At 37.2% G+C, this 19,533-nt stretch overlaps 1 protein-coding gene across 1 annotated transcript in view; it reads right to left on the bottom strand.

Annotated features, from left to right (window-relative positions):
• LOC114336532 (centrosomal protein of 162 kDa) overlaps nt 1-19,533 on the bottom strand; it is a 132,672-nt gene that overhangs the window by 16,342 nt on the left and 96,797 nt on the right. The window contains exons 3-4 of the mRNA XM_050645421.1: nt 6,596-7,828; nt 1,210-1,461 (exon numbers count right to left, since the gene is read on the bottom strand). Of these exons, the coding sequence (XP_050501378.1) occupies nt 1,210-1,461; nt 6,596-7,828 (1,485 nt within the window). The remainder of the gene's footprint in view (nt 1-1,209; nt 1,462-6,595; nt 7,829-19,533) is intronic.

Genomic DNA, 19,533 nt, shown 5'->3' with positions numbered 1-19,533 from the left:
TATTAAATTGCTTTAAAATAAATTATGTTTGACTTCGTGTGTTGGTTTTTTTACATTCGCACGAAATAATAAGAAATATCAGATGATTCCATATAAGTTTGGGTGTGTGTATTTATGTAATATTTTATAATGTATTGGAAAATAACTGTATACTTGTACTGCCTATTGCCAAACGGTTTTATTTTTATATTTGGTATTATGTAAAGGCTGTAGCGGAATAAGATGGTAAAATCTGCACTAGGTTTCTTATAAATCAAAATATATATGCGTGTTTTATTAACTGTAATAAAGCATTCGACAAAGTATGACATAAACAATTAATGCATGTCTTGAAATCAAAGAAGATAGACTGCAATGACCTCAGGATCATATCTAATTTATACTATAAGCAGCGAGCAAAAGTACGTGTTAACGAACAGCTGTCAGAGGAAATTGAAATGAAACGTGGGGTGAGACAGGGATACCTGTTGTCGCCAATTACTTTTAAGCCTACTCGGAAGAGATACTGAAAAAAGCTCTTGAAGGTGAAACAGCTGAAGTATCATTGATTGGAGTTTCCATTAACAACATCAGATATGTGGATGGTACTGTCATTTTAGCCGAAAATATTGAGGATCTTCAGAGGCTGGTGATCAGAACAGCTGAGTATGGACAAGAATACGATGTAACAATGAACGTCAAGAAAACAAGAAACCATTTATGAGCATATCGAAGAGCAAATTTTAACAAAATGGACAAAGTACTCAGCTCAAGAGATATAGAAGCTGGGACCTTGAATGCGGCATCAATAAAAAACTGGAATCATTCAAAATGTGGGTATACAGAAGAATTCTGAAAATATCGTGGACAGAACACGTCACAAACAAAGAGGCTCTGAGAAAGAGGAATAAAATGGAAATCTTAAATACCATCAAAACAAGAAAATTGTAATATCTCGGACATATTACACGTAGAGAGATACAACTTGCTCCAACTGATCATGTAGAGAAAGATTCAAGGAAAAGGGAGCATAGGAAGACGTAGAATATCGTGGCTGCGCAACCTGAGAGAGTGATAAGGATGTACTCAATTGAAGCAAATGAACTTTTCAGAGCTCATAGCTATTAATACAGGATATCATAATTTGTTCAGAGGATTAAAACTAGATGAGACATGCGGTCTTAAGTGTTAGCAAGTAAAACATAATACATTATTTTTAAATTCACAAACCTTCTGGAGTAAAGGAGGCACCTCCACAGCATCCTCGGTACCATTCATTCCATTTTTAGATACACTCATTAAGCGATTACTGAGATGATCTCTTTCAACTCGAACAATTGCCAATTCCTCTCTGGCAGAAGTGAGTTGAGACTGAAGGGACGATAAAGACATCTGATGGATTTCCAGCTGTTCTCTTAAAGGATTCACATTGGCCATGTAGTTGGCTACTTCTTGCTCATGAGCTTCTTGAAGAGCAGTGAGCTAGAACACGTTAAAAACAACTATATACCGGGTGGACCAAGTCAGTTAACGCTATCAAAAAAGTCACGTGCAAGTTTGCGGCGTCTCCAAGAAAACATATCATGCTCTGTGAAGGGCCTTGCAAATAATCCACAGTTACAAGGTATTCGATATTTTAAGCAAGACGGTGCACCGCCTCATTACGGATTGCAAGTTCGTGAGTTTTTAAATGACCAGTTTAGTGATTAGATAGGGAGAAGAGACACAATTGAATGGCCCGCGCGTTCGCCAGATTTGAAGACCTGTGATTTTGCCTTTTGTGGAGTACTTAAAGATAAAGTTTTTGCCAGTTTGAAGTTCTCCATGCCAACTTGGAAGTCTGCAGAAAGAATTGTTTCACTGTGTATAAGCGTTGCCAAAATGTATTGATGAAGGTGGTTTACGTTTTGAACATAAAATGTAAAACATGCACTTCTTTGTACCTACTTATTTACAATAAATAATAAACAATAAACGTCTTTTTTACTTCAGTTATTTTTGCTTTTATTAATATACAAAACGGTTAACTGACTTTTGGTCCACCCGGTATAATACACTAATCACAAAAAGTATCGCATAATCTTTAAAACAGAAAAAATGTTTAAAAGTATTTTTTAATTTTTAGCAGAATGTTACAATTGTCGTCTATGGTCTCCTTTAGGTGTCTATAAACCCATAACATTTCAAGTTGAAGAGTGTTTTTGACGAAAAAAGTAAACAAAACGTTGATAAGAGGGACTACTTATTTTGGAAATTTGTGTTTAAGAATTTGATATGTGCACTACGTCTGCTGATTTTTTAATGAGGAGGTGCGTTCTTACAAAAAAATGAGTAATTTAACGTCAGAACAAGCAGCCCAAATCGTAGCTTTTATTGGAGATGGACGATCGCAGCAATATGTTGCTGATGTCATAGAATCCATCAATCCAGCGTTTCAAGAGCTTTAAGAAAGTCTAGAGAAACTAGAGGTTACACAAAAAGACCAGTTCCAGGACTTCCCAGGTGCGCGAACCCCGTAGATGACCGTTATTTACGTCTGCAGACTTTGCGTATAGTATACGTCATGTTACAGCTAGACAACTGCGAAATAATGATCTTTGCATGGTCCGTAATGTTCGAATAAGTATCCATTTGGTTAGAAAAAGATTAGTGGAATTTGGAATCAGAGCCAGAATGCCTGCTACTACTCCATTATTAACGAGGGCACACCGTATGGCACGTTTAAGGTTCGCACGAGAACATGTCCATTGGGATATTAACGATTGGGCTAAACTATTTGTTACTGATGACTCAAGATTTGCTCTTTGTGGATCCGACAGACGTATTCCGGTTTACAGACGCACCGGTGAGCAATTTGCTCAGTGTAACATAAGAGCAGCCAGACATTTTAAAGGTGGCTCGATTATGATATGGGGAGGCATCTACTTTGCACGTGACAGAATTACCAGTGTTTCGCAGGGGAACCCTGACAGCTGATCGATATACAGTCGAACCCGCTTATTAGAGTACCGGTTATAGGAATATCCCGGTTTATGGAATATAAATTCGAGGTCCCGAAACGTTTCCATTTACTCCTCAATACATTTATCCGTTTATTGGAATACGTATTCATAAAACAATACCGCTTATTAGAATAATATTTTTCAGATCGACGAATAAATTTTTACCTACAATTTCAAATTTCCTAAAAATTTAAATTATGTCTTGTACTATGGTTTTTCGCCAAGGGCTTCGAAGGCCTGTAGTGCTGTTTTATTTATATTATTTGGGTTTGTCAGATAGGTAATAAATATTTTAGTGCGTTGTTATGAGTACCAATTCAATCGTTTACCGACAAATCCAGTCGTAAAATAATTTCCTTTGTCTAGAAACTATACATATTGCCACCCAGTTGCATGTTATAAAATTTTTAAGAAAAAGTTCGCCCATCCTAATTGCTTGGAAAGTTATAAAATGTTTTCGGGATGGCCAAACCATTGTAAATTTTTCTAATTTATATAATTCAGAGGAACAAAAGTGACTAGTATTTTATGTAACAAAAAAACAAGCTACAATTACCGATTATTTTTCAAAACTAAATAAGTAATTTTCTTATTAAGTATATTATGTATTTTGATACGAAAATATTTACATAATCTATATATTGCATACAATTCATATTAATTACTGTATGTATCCACATAATATAATGTAATTTGGTTTTTTAATAAATACGTTACGCTATTGTATTACTGACATAAAAAGACCTAAAACCATGTACATAATATTAACATAGTATGTACTATTATTACGTATATTCGGTAGCTACACTTATTACGGCTAGCCACCAATGATCGGTTATTAGAATATCCCGGTTATAAGAATATTTTTGCTTGGCACGAAAGCTATTCCAATAAGCGGGTTCGACTGTATAAGAGAGGTTCTTGAAGAAAATGTCGTCATTATGCAAGACAACGCTCGCCCGCACTTGCTATAATAACAATTCAGTATCTTCAAGAGGTTGGAATTCAAGTTCTTAATTGGCCAGCAGTCAGCCCAGACCTAAACTCAATTAAGCATGTTTGGGACTACCTAGAAAGACGCATAAGAGCCCGTATTGTTGCTCCAGATAATTTTGATGAACAGTGAAATGTTTTAACGGAAGAATGGAAAAATTTGGATGTGGAGTACATACGGTCTCCGATAAGAAAGCTTCCACAGAGAATGAGGGGCGTCATTAGGACCAGAGGTGCTAATATATCAGATACAAAAATGTTCAATTTGTCCTTGAAATTCCTTATTTTATAGATTTGTATTTTTTCATTTTTGTTAAATAGTTGTTATTTTCATTTTTTTTTTGTCTGTTAGTCTTTGACTTTTCATTTTACTGGAATAAACCACTGTTAAATATTCTTACGTCTCATTCCCTAGCTTTTCCAAAAAAATTTTGGTGATACTAATCAAAACTTCTGTGCATCATGTGTGGTCAATAGTTTCTTTCATTCTTTCTAGTATCATCCTTGTCATGACTTTACTCACTGTAGAAAGTAGTGTTATTTCTCGCCAATTGTTGCAATTCGTTTGATCTCCCTTCTTGGGTATCTTTACAATTATACCTTTTTTCCAATCATCAGGAATTCTCTCCTCCTGCCATATTTTGTTTATTAGTATATACAGGATTTCTTCCGATGTTTCTCTATCTGCTTTCAGTAGTTCTGTATTGCTTTACTAACTTCTTTTTTTGTGAATTCCGATTCGGTGGTTCTTCCTTTATTTCTCCATTTTCCATTTCGTATTCTATTATTCTGTTGGCATATACTTCTCTAAAATGTTCGATCCATCTCTCAACTATTTCCTTTTCATTCTTCAATATTTTCCCGTTTTTGTCTTTTATATGCTCCACATTAATTTTTCAGCGCGAGCTTAGCTTTTTCGTCGTTTTATATAGAGTTCCCAAATGTCGTTGTTTTTTGCTGCTGTTTCTGCTTCTATTAACAATTCTTCGTTATATTGTCTTTTGTCGTTTCTCGCACTTTTTTTAACTTCTTTCTCTTTATACTCTCTTCATTTGTTCCCTATCTCTTAGATCATTTTTTAGCATTTTACATTTAAGTAGTTTCCTTTCTTTTATTTTTTCCCACATGCTTCTCGATAGCCATGGTTTATTACTTCTTTTTTGTATTCCTATCGTTTCATTTACTGGTTGTGTATATACATACTTGCATTTGTCCCACAGCTCTTCTATCGTGGCATTTTCTGTGTTGTAAGTTTTATTATATAATTCTTTTAACTTGGTCTTATATTCTTCAGTACTTTCATTTCCGTCTTTGAGCCACTGAACGTTATATCTTTCTGAACGTTATAAGCAAGCACAGATCAAAGTAACACATTAAGAAACATTGTAGTACAAACAATAGAATGGCAGAGCAAATTCTACATAAATTTCCTTGACTTTAGACAAGCCTTTGACCGGATTAACAGAGAAAAAATGTGGATAAGAGATATGGAATTCCATTAAAATACGTAATAATTATTAAAATGTTCTATGAAAACTATACCGTACAAATCATGCACAATGGGAAACTCACAGAACCAATCAACATAAACAGTGGAGTCAGACAGGAGTGTATTCTATCTCCAACCATATTTTTGATCTTAATCGACTGGGTCATGAAGAAGGCAACGAAAATAAAACAGGAATTAGATGGAATGCTTTCGGTCGGCTTGAAGATCTAGACTTTGCGGATGATATAGGTCTGGTGTCCGAAAAAAGACAACATATGCAGAAAAAAAACAGAAAAGGTGACAAAAGAAGCAAGAAAAATAGGATTAGAGATTAACACAAGAAAAACCAAACTTATGAAGATAAATACGGAAAGAGAAATGGGTATATTCATTGAAGGAGAAGAAGTAGAAAATGTACAGAAGTTTTGCTATCTGGGAAGCATAATTGACGCTAGCGGTGGAATAGAAGAGGAAATTAATGAAAGGATAACTAAAGCCCAAAATGCGTTCTATATGCTGAAGAAAACATGGGAGTCCAATAAATTAACAACCAAAACCAAAATCAGGATATTTAATACAAATGTAAAGAGCATTTTGCTATATGCAGCAGAAACTTGGAAAATAGAGAAAAAGATTATACAACAGGTTCAAACATTTGTAAATAGATGCCTTAGACGAATAATGCAAATATATTGGCCAAATCGGATAAGTAACAAGGAACTTTGGAGAAAAACTAATCAAGAGCCGATAGCCAAAACGATAAATAGACGCAAATGGAAGTTTATTGGACACACATTAAGGAAAAATGAAGATGATATAACCAAACAAGCCCTGGATTACCAGCCAACTGTAAAAAGAAAACAAGGCAGACCAATGACATCCTGGAAGAGAAATATTACCAGAGAGCTATAAGACAATGGGTTAACATGGAAAGCGGTGAAAGCCCTGGCCAGAAACAGAGATGAATGGAGGGGGACTGTAGAGGCCCTATGTTCCAAATGGAATCAAGAGGAGTAAAGTAAAGTAAGTAATCAAAACTTCTAGAGCTAGAGTTAATACATAATTTATGTGATACTTTTTGTGACCTTTTTTTTTTAAACCTGAAATAAAATTAAATAAAAGAAAAACTTACATCTTGTATTCGCTTGTTCTGCAGACACTGAAAATCCTCTTCCAACTTGCTTAACTGAAGTTTAAGTTTGTCTCGCTCGCATTTTAACTGCAGTACCGTTTCTTCTTTCCGAAAATCCTTCTCAGAACTGCAACTATTAGATCTAGCCTGTAACGTTAGTCTTTCAGGAAAACCCTTCGACTCTTTCTTATCGATTAAGTTTTTTAAACTGCCTTCACGCTCTTTTTGTAGTCGTCTATTGGTTTTCTTCAAGTCATCAATTTCTTTTTGAAGTCTATGTATCACCTTCTCTTTATTTGAAAGATCCGCCTGCAGGCCTCTAATTGTTGCTAGGAGGTGAGTATCTTCATTTTTTCTAGAAGCTGAATGCTTTTGAGGTTTGCTTACTACAGGCGGTGGAGTTGGAGCGGGAGTATTTGGTACACTTTGAGTAGCATCAGTCTGTGTGAAAGTTGTAAAAGTCTCCTTTTGAGGAATTTTATCATCCACGGTGGTTTGGGTGTAAACATCGTAAGTATCACCACGTCGTTTTAGCTGATTTTTTAGATCACTGACATGTAACTCTAAGTCTTCTATATGGTTCTCGTATTTGGCCTTCATTTGGTTGAACTTTTCTTGAATTTCCATAAAAACTTTGGAAGACTGAGTTTCTCTTGTAAGCTGGTCCTGTTCTAAAGACTTAATCCTATCTTCTAGAACCTTTCTTGCAGTTAAATTTGTATCTGTGGCATTTTCTTTGGCAGCTACTATTAAGGCCGATACGGAATCAGGATGCTTTCTAGCTATTATTCGTTCCATTTCTTTTATCTGCCTATTCAAGTCTTGGATACACTTGGCATCTTTCTCGTGTTGTATTTTAATATTCTTACTTTGAAGTTTCTCCATTTCTAATAACTTATTTAAATTTATTTCATTCTCTATTAATTTATCTTTGGTTTGTTGCAGTTGTAATATCTCACCTTTATATTTGTCTAAACTAGAATCTATTTCTATAAGTCGCCGTTGAAGACTGCTATTAGAAATCAATAAATCGTCATAAGAACTCTTCAGAAGTTGGTGGCTTTTGTTTACAGTGTCTAGTTGAAGTTGTAAGGCTGTGTTTATCTCTTTTGAGTCCTTTAAGTTTTCCAGCGCCTTTTCCAGTTCCAAGTTCATTTCTGGAGATGATAATGTTTTGGAGGTTAAAGCTGCTTTGGTTTGCTCTAATGACCTTTGAGTGCGTTGTAATTCTAACTGAAATAAAAAATAAAATTAGGACTGTTGATGGAGAAATGATGATTGGACTGAAATGATAGAGAATTGAATTATTTCGAATAAACAACTATCTTCAGAAGAAAATAAATGTACAATTCAACAAGAAACGTCAGAAAATATGCAAGTCTCGAGGGTAACAGCAAAAATAACTGTGACGACGACAACGATTCCGAGGGCCGAAAGTCCCTGAAAGGTTCTATAATGTTTATTTTAATAAGTTACAGGGGTGAAAAGCTAAGAGAAAATTTAGTGTGATATTTAATTTAAAATATCTCATTCAAAAGAAACTTTTTGTTTATTCTAAGGGACTTTCGGCCCTCGGTAATAATGTAATCTTTCATTCTGCGTTTAAATTTTTTAAAAATACATAGAATAGAATAGAAATATGCTTTATTGTCATGAAATATTTAACAATTTTATAGACAAAGCTTACAAGAATCATAAATAAAAACAATAACAAATAACAAATACAATTTACTAAAATGATATAAATCGTCAATATAAATAAAATATAATGAAGTGAAACAAAAAACAGTAACAAACTATTGCAAAATTTAAAAAAAATTGCAAATTGCATAATCTACCTTAAGAAATTTAATAAGTTAAGTTAAGTTAAGCTGCTGCATATGACACTCAAATATAGATTAAGATTCTACTTATAAATATAAGAATAAGTACTGTACTTTCTTAGTTATTGGTAAAGAAACTCTGCTATTGAATAATATGGTCTTTCAGATAAATAGGTGTGTAATGGAAACACCAAATAGCGATAAAGGTATTTATTGAGAGAACCGACACTAGGGTATTTGTACCCCGGGAAAACTGTTGAACACCGACTCGTTACTGGAACGCGTTTAGTTGAAGACTGATGAAGACTCTCTCTCTAGGCGAGATTTGTTAGTTTTATAGAAGCTTAAATTGGGTCATCGGTGACACGATGCCCGCGTGATTTGTATATCTAATCAAGGTAAACAATTCTACTTTCGTCAGCACTTTCGTATCATTTCCAAATTATATTGTTGATAATTGACCAATTTGTATCTAAACTAATAATCCACATGTGTGAATATAACAACAAATAAATTCGTGCGATCTACTGGGTGATATAATTATTCTGTTCAATATCGGATATGAATTCTGAATATTTGTTATTGGACATACTGTCCGCCGGCAACTCTGTCCCAAGTGTCAGTGTTCAAAGTTTACAAGTATAACATAAACGTAAGATATAATAGGTATATTTCTAACATTATAACATAAATAGTTTAATAATAAATAGTTTAAGAATAATCAATATTTCTCCAACTGTTAACTTAGCTTTCAATGTCCGACTCTATATTTAGATCAAAATTGGATAAATTGGATAAAATCTATTGGATAAAAATGTGGTGAGAGGGACGTCGGCTTTGGAAGTCGACGGGGAGTCGTTTTTCCGGTTCCGAGCTAATGCAGGTACGTCGTGTTCGAGTTTCCGACTAAGTGTTTTAACTGAGCGACATTTTCGTGTAACAGGACAGTATTTCCACAATGTGAGCAGCCCAATCACCACTATCGTAGTAATGATCCCGGTGGCCGCTAAATAAGCCCAATGTGATTCTTGTATCTTTCGCCAAGGCGTATGCGCTACTTCTTGCTCCAGACTCTCTTCTTCCACTAATATAGTACGGAGCTCATCTCCTTGTATGTTAATATGTGTGGGTTGGGTCGTACTTAACTTACGTCGTGTCATCGTCACCAGTTGTGCTACGGGAGTGATAGGAGTCTTTAGGTAACTGGTTATCGCTGTCTCCACTCCACTGCTAGTGGGGAGTAGTGTAATGCTTTTCGTTTGGGCGATGCATCGGGGTGAGAGTTTCAGGAATGTGACTCGCTCCAGAACTCTTTCGTTCCGATTTCCATCACAGATAATGGACATGTGTATCGGGCTCGGCGTGATAATTAACCAGAGATTGGGGGTACCCAACTTACTCCACTGAGCTTAATGTATTGCCCGGGTAACCACTGGACATGTGCTATACTTAGATCGCTCATAAATTTCTTCCAGTATACAGTTTGGTTTGGTATCCATGTTCATTACAGCCGTTGGGGAGCACGCTATCTGTGCCCGTGCCAACTGTAAGCATCTTGCTTTATCTTCTGCGGTCAATTCGAAGTAGTGAAGAGTGTTATAATCTACAATCAGTAGATTTCTTGGGGCGACAAATGAATGCAACACTGACCCCTTGACCTTAAGTGGTATCGCAGTGACCTTGAGCATGTTGTAATTATTTCTCCCTGTCACTATGAAGTAGCCGATGACCTTTATGTATTTGTCGTCATGGCTGACTTCTGTTTCTATAATGGGTTGTCGTCGTATTTCTACTCCTTGTGGTAGTATCTTCCCTGCTCTTTCTATTAACTTGGCTATTTGACCCGGTTTTATTATATCAATGAAATGGCCGTGGTTGTAGTGAAGGTTTAATATTCCCTCGTAAAATTGAATATATTCGTTTATGAACTCCGTAACTTGTAATGCTATAGTTTGTATTCGTAACGTGCTATATTCGGTTTCTAGTCTTTGTGCTTTGTCCTCTACTTCGTTGAGGCCTCTGGATATGTCTTGTAGACCGGTTGTTAGTGCTTTGTGGAACTTGTTCAGTTGTTCGTTTATCCTCATCTCCGTGTGGTTTATTGACGTTATTGTTTCTAACATTATCTTTGCCTGATGCTGTGACCCCTTTATCAATTCTCTCTGGTTTTTGTCTAGTGCCTCAATGTTACTATAGGCTTCGTCGTTCACTCCAAATATGGAGGTTAACATTGTTCCTAATATTCCTCTTTTTTCTCTTCCTTTTATTTCTACTGTCAACGCCTCACTTACTGACTCCGCCTTCCTTTGTCCTTCCTCGAACTTCCCTATTATATCTTTACAGTTTACGATTTTTGTCTCTTGACACAGATCCTGTATGCCTTGTATCATACTTCCTATCAGTTGGTGCTCCTTTTGAATTCTTCCTTTTTCGAGTAGCACCTTTATTCGGAATGTTCCCGGTCTATATAAACCTCTCCAAGGTCTTCTGTAAATAACCCTGGTTCCGGATTGTATATTTTATACAGTTCTGCATTCATGGGTTTTAATAGTGTTAAAAGCATTATTGCGATGAGTATTTTCTTCCATCTTGATCCTGATGTATTCTTTGGTTTTTCCTGTTTCTCTTCTTCCAATTTTATCAGCTTATGTATAGGTCTTTTTGTTATTTTCCCGTTTGCCTTTCTCACTGTCACTACTCTGGTTAATCCCTCCGCTCCAGGGTGTGTTTCTATTACCCTTGCTAATGGCCATCTGCCTGGAGGTGTATCCTCTTCCTTAATTATGACTATTTCTTCTATTTTTATGTTTGGGTGCGTTTTATGCCATTTATTCCTTTGTTGCAACTGTTGCAGGTACTCTTGCCTCCAAATCTTCCAGAAATCTCTTTTTATTTTTTCCAATATTCGCCACCTTGCTGGCATCTTCAAATACGTCGTGAGCTCTTCCTCCCGATTCGGTGATAATATTTCTTTCCCTATAAGGAAGTGAGCTGGTGTAGTTGCTATTTTCCCTTCTGGGTCTTCTGATGATCCACATAATGGTCTCGAATTCATACAGGCTTCTATTTGTGTTAGCACCGTACTCAGTTCTTCATATGTTAATACTGTTTCCCCTATGATTCTTTTCAAATGATATTTCATTATTCGCACTGCGCTTTCCCACAATCCTCCGAAGTGTGGCGCATATGCAGGTATGACATGCCACTGGGTGCCTAGTGCAACTAATCCTTGTTTTATCTCGTCCTCTATGTTTTGATTTTCTTTTTTTAGTAAATTTGCCGTTCCTACGAATGTGGTTCCGTTGTCACTGTAAATGTTGATGCACTGTCCTCTGCGTGCCGTAAATCTTTTGAACGCCGCAATAAACGCATCTGTAGACATATCACTTACTACCTCGAGGTGTACTGCCTTTGTTGACAGACACACAAATACTGCAATGTATCCTTTATAACTCCTTTGTCCTCTGCCTTTCGTAGTACTTATTTTTATCGGCCCGGCATAATCTATCCATGTATTCGTAAAGGGATGACTCGGGTTCACTCTGTCCTTCGGCAGATCTCCCATTAGCTGTTGTGCTACTTGACTTTTATACCTCCTACACTTTATACATTTAGTTAGTTGATTTTTCACAGTTCTTCTTCCGTTTATTATCCAATATTTCCTCTTTATGTACTGTAATGTCTGTTGTAGCCCGTTATGTAGATTTCTTGTATGACTCTCCGATATAATTAATTTTGTTAGTGCACTGTCGTTTGGTAAAATTATAGGATGTTTTTCCGCCTACTGTAGATTCGTGTGCCTCAGCCTTCCGGTGACTCTTAGAATCCCTTGTTTATCCAGGAATGGTACCAATGATGCTAGTTTGTTCTTCCTGTCTAGTTGCTGTTTCTTCTCCAGCTTGTTGATTTCTTGCTTGAAGTTGGTGAGCTGTGTGAGCTTTATCACTTTTAACAATGTTTCCTCAAATTCTCGGACTGTAAGTTGTCCTTGATTTTTGTCCTTCTTTCTGCAGTTGTTTGCAAATCTCATACAACATGATACTACTCTTCTCATTCTTTCTAAATTCGAGAATCTCTCGCATATGTCTTCCTTTATCGTTGCCATGTGCGCCGTTACTTTCGTTTTGGCTTCCTCCTAATTTGTTTCAGGTATTTCCTCTGCCGTCAGCCTAAGTGCTTTTTTACTTGTCAGCCAAGTTGGTCCCTTCCGCCATAACTCTGCTTCTAATAACTCTGATGCGGTACTTCCACGTGAGAGGATGTCCGCTGGGTTTTCTTTCGTATCCACTTTATGCCAATTTTCTGGCCCTATAACTCCTTTTATCTCCTCTACTCTGTTGGCGACGAACATTTTCCACCTTTTTGACGATCCCTTTATCCAAGCCAGGGTTATTGTTGAGTCCGACCATGCATATACTTCCGTGTTCTCCCTGTTCAATGCTTGTAGGGTTTTCTTCATTAAATTTGCTAATAGTACCGCGGCACACAATTCTAATCTTGGTAATGTCGTTTTCCCTTTCAATGGTGCGACTTTCGATTTTGCTATCATTCATCATCCAACCAATTTACGTCCACTGCTGGACATAGATCTCCCCCAATTGTTTCCACACTTCACGGTTTTGTGCTGATTTTTGCCAGTTTTTACTAATCCGCCTGATATCATCTGTCCATCGTGTAGGCGGCCTTCCTCTACTTCGTTTATCTTCTCTTGGTCTCCACTCCATCAGCCTTCGTGCCCATCTTGAATCTTTCAGCCTGGCGACGTGTCCTGCCCAGTTCCATTTGAGCCTGGTGATACGTTCTACAACATCTGCGATACCGGTTTTTTGTCTGAGATCTTCATTTCTTATTTTATCCCGTAGAGTTACGCCCAGCATGGATCTTTCCATGCGCCTTTGAGCAACCCGCATTTTCGACGCCGTTGCCTTGGTTAGAGTCAGTGTCTCTGCTCCATATGTCATTACCGGTAGCACACATTGGTCAAACACTTGTCTTTTTAAACCGATCGGTATACTGCTCCTAAATATGTCTCTCAGAGCTCCGTAGGCTGCCCAAGCAAGAGTTAATCTTCTTTTTATTTCGCATGTTTGGTTATCTCTGCCAATTCTAATTTCATGACCCAAGTAAATGTACTTTTCCACTAGTTCTACTTCTTGTTCGCGTATAATCAGCTGTCCGCTAGGAATCAGATTAGTCATAAATTTAGTTTTAGAAAAGTTCATTTTCAGGCCTATTTTCCAGCAGATAGCGTCTAACTCATTTAGCATTTTCTTTACTTCTCCTAGGTCATCAGTTATAAGGACTATGTCATCTGCAAAACGAAGATGATTTAACTTTTCTCCATCTATTTTGATCCCTTTATTGTCCCAGTTGAGCATCTTAAAGGCATATTCCAGAACAGTTATGAATACTTTTGGCGAGAGTGTGTCGCCTTGTCTTACACCGCGTTCTATGCTTATTGCTATCATTAGATTCGTTTTAATTTCCGGGCCTAGCACCCCTGAATAAATTACCGCTCCATATCCTTTCAAAAACGCATCTGCGAATCCATGTAGTTCTACTCTGATTGTTTTATTTAAATTGTTCCACCTGGGTATTGTTATTTTCTCAAGATTTATTAATTGTGCCTGATATGCTTTCCACCGGCTTTGTTGCGTGCTAGTTAATTCTTTATCCCAACTGGTCTTTTGCTCCCAAAGTTCTTGTATGAACATTTTCGCCTGAATTACTACTGGTGCTACCCATCCTAGTGGGTCATATAGTTTTGCTACTTCTGACAGTGTCTTTTCGTTATTTTCTTTGTCGTCGTTATTTCTATTTTTAATCTGATTGTATCTTCTTTAGGTGACCAATGTATTCCTAACGTCTTTCGTACTTCTTCTTGCTTGAATGCTTTGGAGTCTACATTCCTCATTTCTTCCGGTACGTTCTCCATTATTTTTTCTTCGTTGCTCAACCATTTTTTAAGTGTAAATCCACCTTTCTTGAAAAGTTGTATTAGTTCCTTTTGGGCTGCTTCTGCTTCTTTTAACGTCTCCGCTCTTCCTAGGATGTCGTCTACATACATATTTTCTTTTATTATTTTCGATGCCATAGGGAAATTCACTCCTTCATCTTCTTGTAATTGTTGTATTGTTCTTAACGCTAAAAATGGTGCTGCGGCCGTGCCGTATGTCACCGTCTTCAATTTATATTCTTGCACTGGATCCTTTGTGTCCTTTCTCCAGAGTATTTTTTGATCCATTTGGTCTTCTTCTGCCATTCTGATCTGTCTAAACATTTTCTCCAGATCCGCTGAGTATGCTACCTTATGGGATCTCCATCTTAATAGTATATCTGTCAAATCCTGTTGTAATTTTGGCCCTGTGTGCATAATATCATTCAAGCTTACTGTTGATGAGCTTTTACTTGATGCATCAAACACGGCTCTTATTTTTGTTGTAGTACTGTCCTCCTTTCTCACTGGATGATGAGGTAGGTAGTAACCGTCTCCCTGGTTTTCTGCTATTGCCGTATGACCTTGGTTTTCATAATCTTCCATGAATTGTCTGTAATTCGCTTCTAACTGTTTGTCTTTTGTAAACGTCCTTTCTAGTTGCATCAATCTGGCGAATGCTTGCTGCTTAGATTCTCCTAACTTTGTGACGTCTTCCCTAAACGGAATTCTCACTTCGTATCTCCCTTCATCATTTCTTTTTACTGTCTGTCGATATATTTCTTCACATTCTTGTTCTGCTACTGATAAACTTGTTTCTTGATTTACTTCTTCTAATTCCCAGAATTTCTTTATTTGTATGTCCATTTCTTGTCTGGATATCATACAGCATACTTCTGCTTTTGTAGTCTCCTTTTCTTGTGCTATCCCCGAAACTATCCATCCTAGTTTGGTGTTTTGACTTAGGAGTCCATTACTTATTCTGTGCATCCCTTCTGTCAATATGTAACTATATTCTTTTACTCCTAGCAATAAGTCTATTTTTCCTACCCTGTAGTATCTTGGGTCTGCCAGTAGTGCATTTTTCTCGTTATAGTCCTGTAGGATTATGTCCTGTTCCGGTAAATCCCTTGTTATTTTCGGTAGTACCAGTGCCTCTATTTCCATCTCGAAGTCACTTTGGTAATGAGTTCCGATCAAAAGTTTCATACTCCAGTTGGCTGTCTTTTCCCCTGACGAGCCTATTCCGGATATGGTCGCCTGTATTGGCTGCCTTTTTGTTCCTAGCGCCGTCGCCGCTTGTTCTGTTATAAATGCACATTGTGACCCTTGGTCGATCAATGCTCTCATGTGAGACTCTCCTTTCGCATCCCTTATGCGTACCACTGCTGTGGCTAGTAATGCTTCACCTTCCTTATGGCTTGCACAGTTAACTGAGTTCTGCCCTCTTTGTTGTGTGTTGTTGTTTCTTTGCCCATTGTTCTCTTGCGTGTTTTCTCGTCTTCCGTTATTTTGTTCTCTGGCGTTGTTGGAATAATTATTTCCTCCTCTGTACCTGTCCGATTGGTACCCGTTTCTTCTACTGTTTGATTCTCTTCCATTTCTTTCTTGTGTTTGTTCTCCTTTTGTTTCATTTGTGGTTCTTCTGTTGCCTGTGTTTACTTTTTCATAATGCAACATTTTGTGGTGTTCTCCGCCACACTGTCTGCACCTCATCTGTGAAAAACATTGTTTCTCCTTCTTATGCGCTAGGCAATCCGCACACCATTCTTTTTCTCGTATTATCCTGTTCCGGTCTCTTACATTGAGTTCCTGAAATTCTCTGCAGTATGGTACTCCGTGATCTCCGTTGCATATCACGCAACTCATTCTTGTTTTCTTACCCGATCCTCCTTGCTTCTCTTGTCTCTTTTCTGACTCCAGCAGTTCCAGTGTTTGGAATCGTCGCTGTAAGAATGTTTGTATTGATTTGTACGTCGGTATCTCTCTACTGTCTCCGATGTGGTTTTCGTATAGCCTCCTTGTTTCATTGTCCCATGTTGTTATGCTAATTCGCGCTATCAATGGGCTCCACGCTTCCGTGTCTGTTCCTAATCCTCCTATGGCTTCCAGACACTCATGGAAGGTGTCATGTAATGATTTCAGTGCTCTAGCAGAAGATTCCTTTACTTCCTGCGCTAGTAGCATCCTGTCTATTAGTTTAAACAATATCATCCTCGGATTTTCATATCTTTCCTTTAACATGTTCCATGCCACTTCGTAGTTAGCCTCGGATATGTGTAAGTGTTGTATCATCCTGTTGGCTTCCCCTCTTACTTGAGTTTTTAGGTACTGCATTTTTTCTGCGTTCGACAATTGGTCGTTTTCATGTATTACTTTAGTAAACAGATCGTGGAAAGTTCTCCACGTTTCATATCTTCCTTAATACACAGGGATTTTTACCTGCGGTAATGTCACACCATCTCTTCTCTGTGTGCTGTCTGGCCGTTGCATCCCAGGCAATTTTCCATTTTTCCATCCATTTTCTTTACAGTTTCCCTGACCTTCCTCCTTAGCTGATTTATTCTCTCTACTTCTTCACTGTCTAACACGTCTAGCTCCTCATTTACTGTTGCTTCGATGACGAGTGTATTTATTTTCTCCATGTGTTCTGTTGACTCTGCTTGCAGTTCTTCATCGTACTGCAAGTCTTGTTCATATTCTTGTAATAATTCCTCGATTTTTTGTTTTCTTATCTGTATCTCCTTTACTTTTGTTGTCTTTCATCTTTTCAAATTTCTTCCATATTCTTCCAATAGGGTTTTTCCCTCAATATATGTCTTAAAGACCTGATCGTAGTATTTTGTTTCGAAGTATTTGTCTTTCGTTACTCCACTCTCTAGTAATTTCTCGTGGTTATGCACAAATCTTGTCCAATAATCCTCCAAACTATCCTGACGCTCTTTAATATATTGTTGATTCTTGCGAGATCCAGGTTCTCTCTTAAGAGACGATACTTGTTTACTAATCTCTGATCCGATCTCCGCCTGGTTGTTGTGTACAGCTTCCATGTTAAAAATTCACCTACTTTTATCCAGTAGTAAGTGTTTTTATCGTATTTTTAAAATGTTGTTTATATTTTCAATTACTATGATTCACGTTTAAATGATGAGGGAATGTTATTCTGTTTGACCTTGCTGACACTCAGTTTTTCTGTAGGTCAGTTATACATGTAGGTTAATGTTATATAATATTATGTTACACAAATATAAATTGAAATCTTTTGGCTACGATGTTTAATTAAAATTATGCAATCTGAATAAACTACAACAGCAATATGTACCTATTAAAGTATACGTTTTTTCTTTATGAAATTTTTTAAATAAAATAAATATGTAGTAAATATTTTTAGGGATAAATACCGTTTATTATTATTATATAGGAAAAAAAAATATCTATGTATAAGTTAAATAGTTTGTGTTTAAATGAAAAATATTGTATAGAATGTACTAGAAAAAAAAGATATATTGTATATATGTATAAATTAAATAGTCTGGGGTTATTTGGGGGTAAACTTATTCAAAAACTTACGGTTTTTTTTTTATTTTGGACGTAAAGGCTCTCCTGATTCTGGTTCGGCCCTGCGACTCTGGTTCGGCTCTGGATCGGCTCTTGGCTCTGGTTCGGCTCTTGGCTCTGGTTCGGCTCTTGGCTCTGGTTCGGCTCTTGGCTCTGGTTCGGCTCTTGGCTCTGGTTCGGCTCTTGGCTCTGGTTCGGCTCTTGGCTCTGGTACGGCTCTGCGGCTTTGGTTCGGCTCTTGGCTCTGGTTCGGCTCTTGGCTCTGGTTCGGTTCTTGGCTCTGGTTCGGCTCTTGGCTCTGGTACGGCTCTGCGGCTCTGGTTCGGCTCTTGGCTCTGGTTCGGCTCTTGGGCTCTGGTTCGGCTCTTGGCTCTGCTGCTTCTGTTCTCCCGGGCCTAGCGTCGTCTATCTGCTACTGGGTTTGTTTAGTGTGGACTGTAGTTGTAGGATCTCCTTTTTTCTCGATAAGGACCATGTATAATGTAAACACCAAATAGCGATAAAGGTATTTATTGATAGAATCGACACTAGGGTATTTGTACCCCGGGAGAACTGTTGAACAATGACTCGTTACCGGAACGCGTTTAGTTGAAGACTGATGAAGACTCTCTCTCTAGGCGAGATTTGTTAGTTTTATAGAAGCTTAAATTGGGTCATCGGTGACACGATGCCCGCGTGATTTGTATATCTAATCAAGCTAAATAATTCTATTTTCGTCAGCACTTTCGTATCATTTCCAAATTATATTGTTGATAATTGACCAATTTGTATCTAAACTAATAATCCACATGTGTGAATATAACAACAAATAAATTCGTGCGATCTACTGGGTGATATAATTATTCTGTTCAATATCGGATATGAATTCTGAATATTTGTTATTGGACGATAGGATTGGACAACTGATCTGGCTGTTATGAAGAGGTAAGGGTTGAAGAGCTCCTTTATAGGATAATGCTACTGTTTTATCTACGTTAAAAGAGAGTAAATTTGAATCGAACCAGGATTTTATTGTAAGTAGATCAGAAGTTATAGTAGCATGAAGAGTTGCAATATTTGAGTTGCTCCAAGTGATACTGGTATCATCAGCAAAAAGAAAAGTCATTAATAAAGATAAGGAAAAGTAGAGGACCCAATACTGAACCTTGTGGTACCCCACATACAACATTTTTGAGACTAGAGTCTGTATCATTTGCTCTAACCAGTTTTTTCCTATTTTCCAAGTAAGATTGAAACCAGTTCAAAGAAATACCTCGAATTCCATAGAAATCTATTTTTTTTTATCAAAATATCGTGATTTACACAATCAAAAGCTTTGGCATAATCACAAAAAACAGTGGCAGTAAACAGATTATTGTTTAATGCTTGATAAACCTCATGTAGTACAGAAAACATGGCACCTGTGGTACATTTATTATTTAAAAACCAGAACTGATTTTGTTATAAAATATTGTTATCAACGAGAAACGAATAAGTCGGGCTTTTATGAGTCTCTCAATAATTTTGGAGAGTACCGGTGGTAATGCAATAGGTCTATAATTGCAGGCATTAGATTTTTCACCACCCTTATGAAGAGGAATAATGATGGCCGTCTTTGGGCCCTCTGGAAATTTACCTTTCTC

The sequence above is a fragment of the Diabrotica virgifera genome, chromosome 3, assembly GCF_917563875.1.
Source record: "Diabrotica virgifera virgifera chromosome 3, PGI_DIABVI_V3a".
NCBI classification, from domain to species: domain Eukaryota; kingdom Metazoa; phylum Arthropoda; class Insecta; order Coleoptera; family Chrysomelidae; genus Diabrotica; species Diabrotica virgifera.
This window is presented reverse-complemented; position numbering and strand designations above follow the sequence as displayed.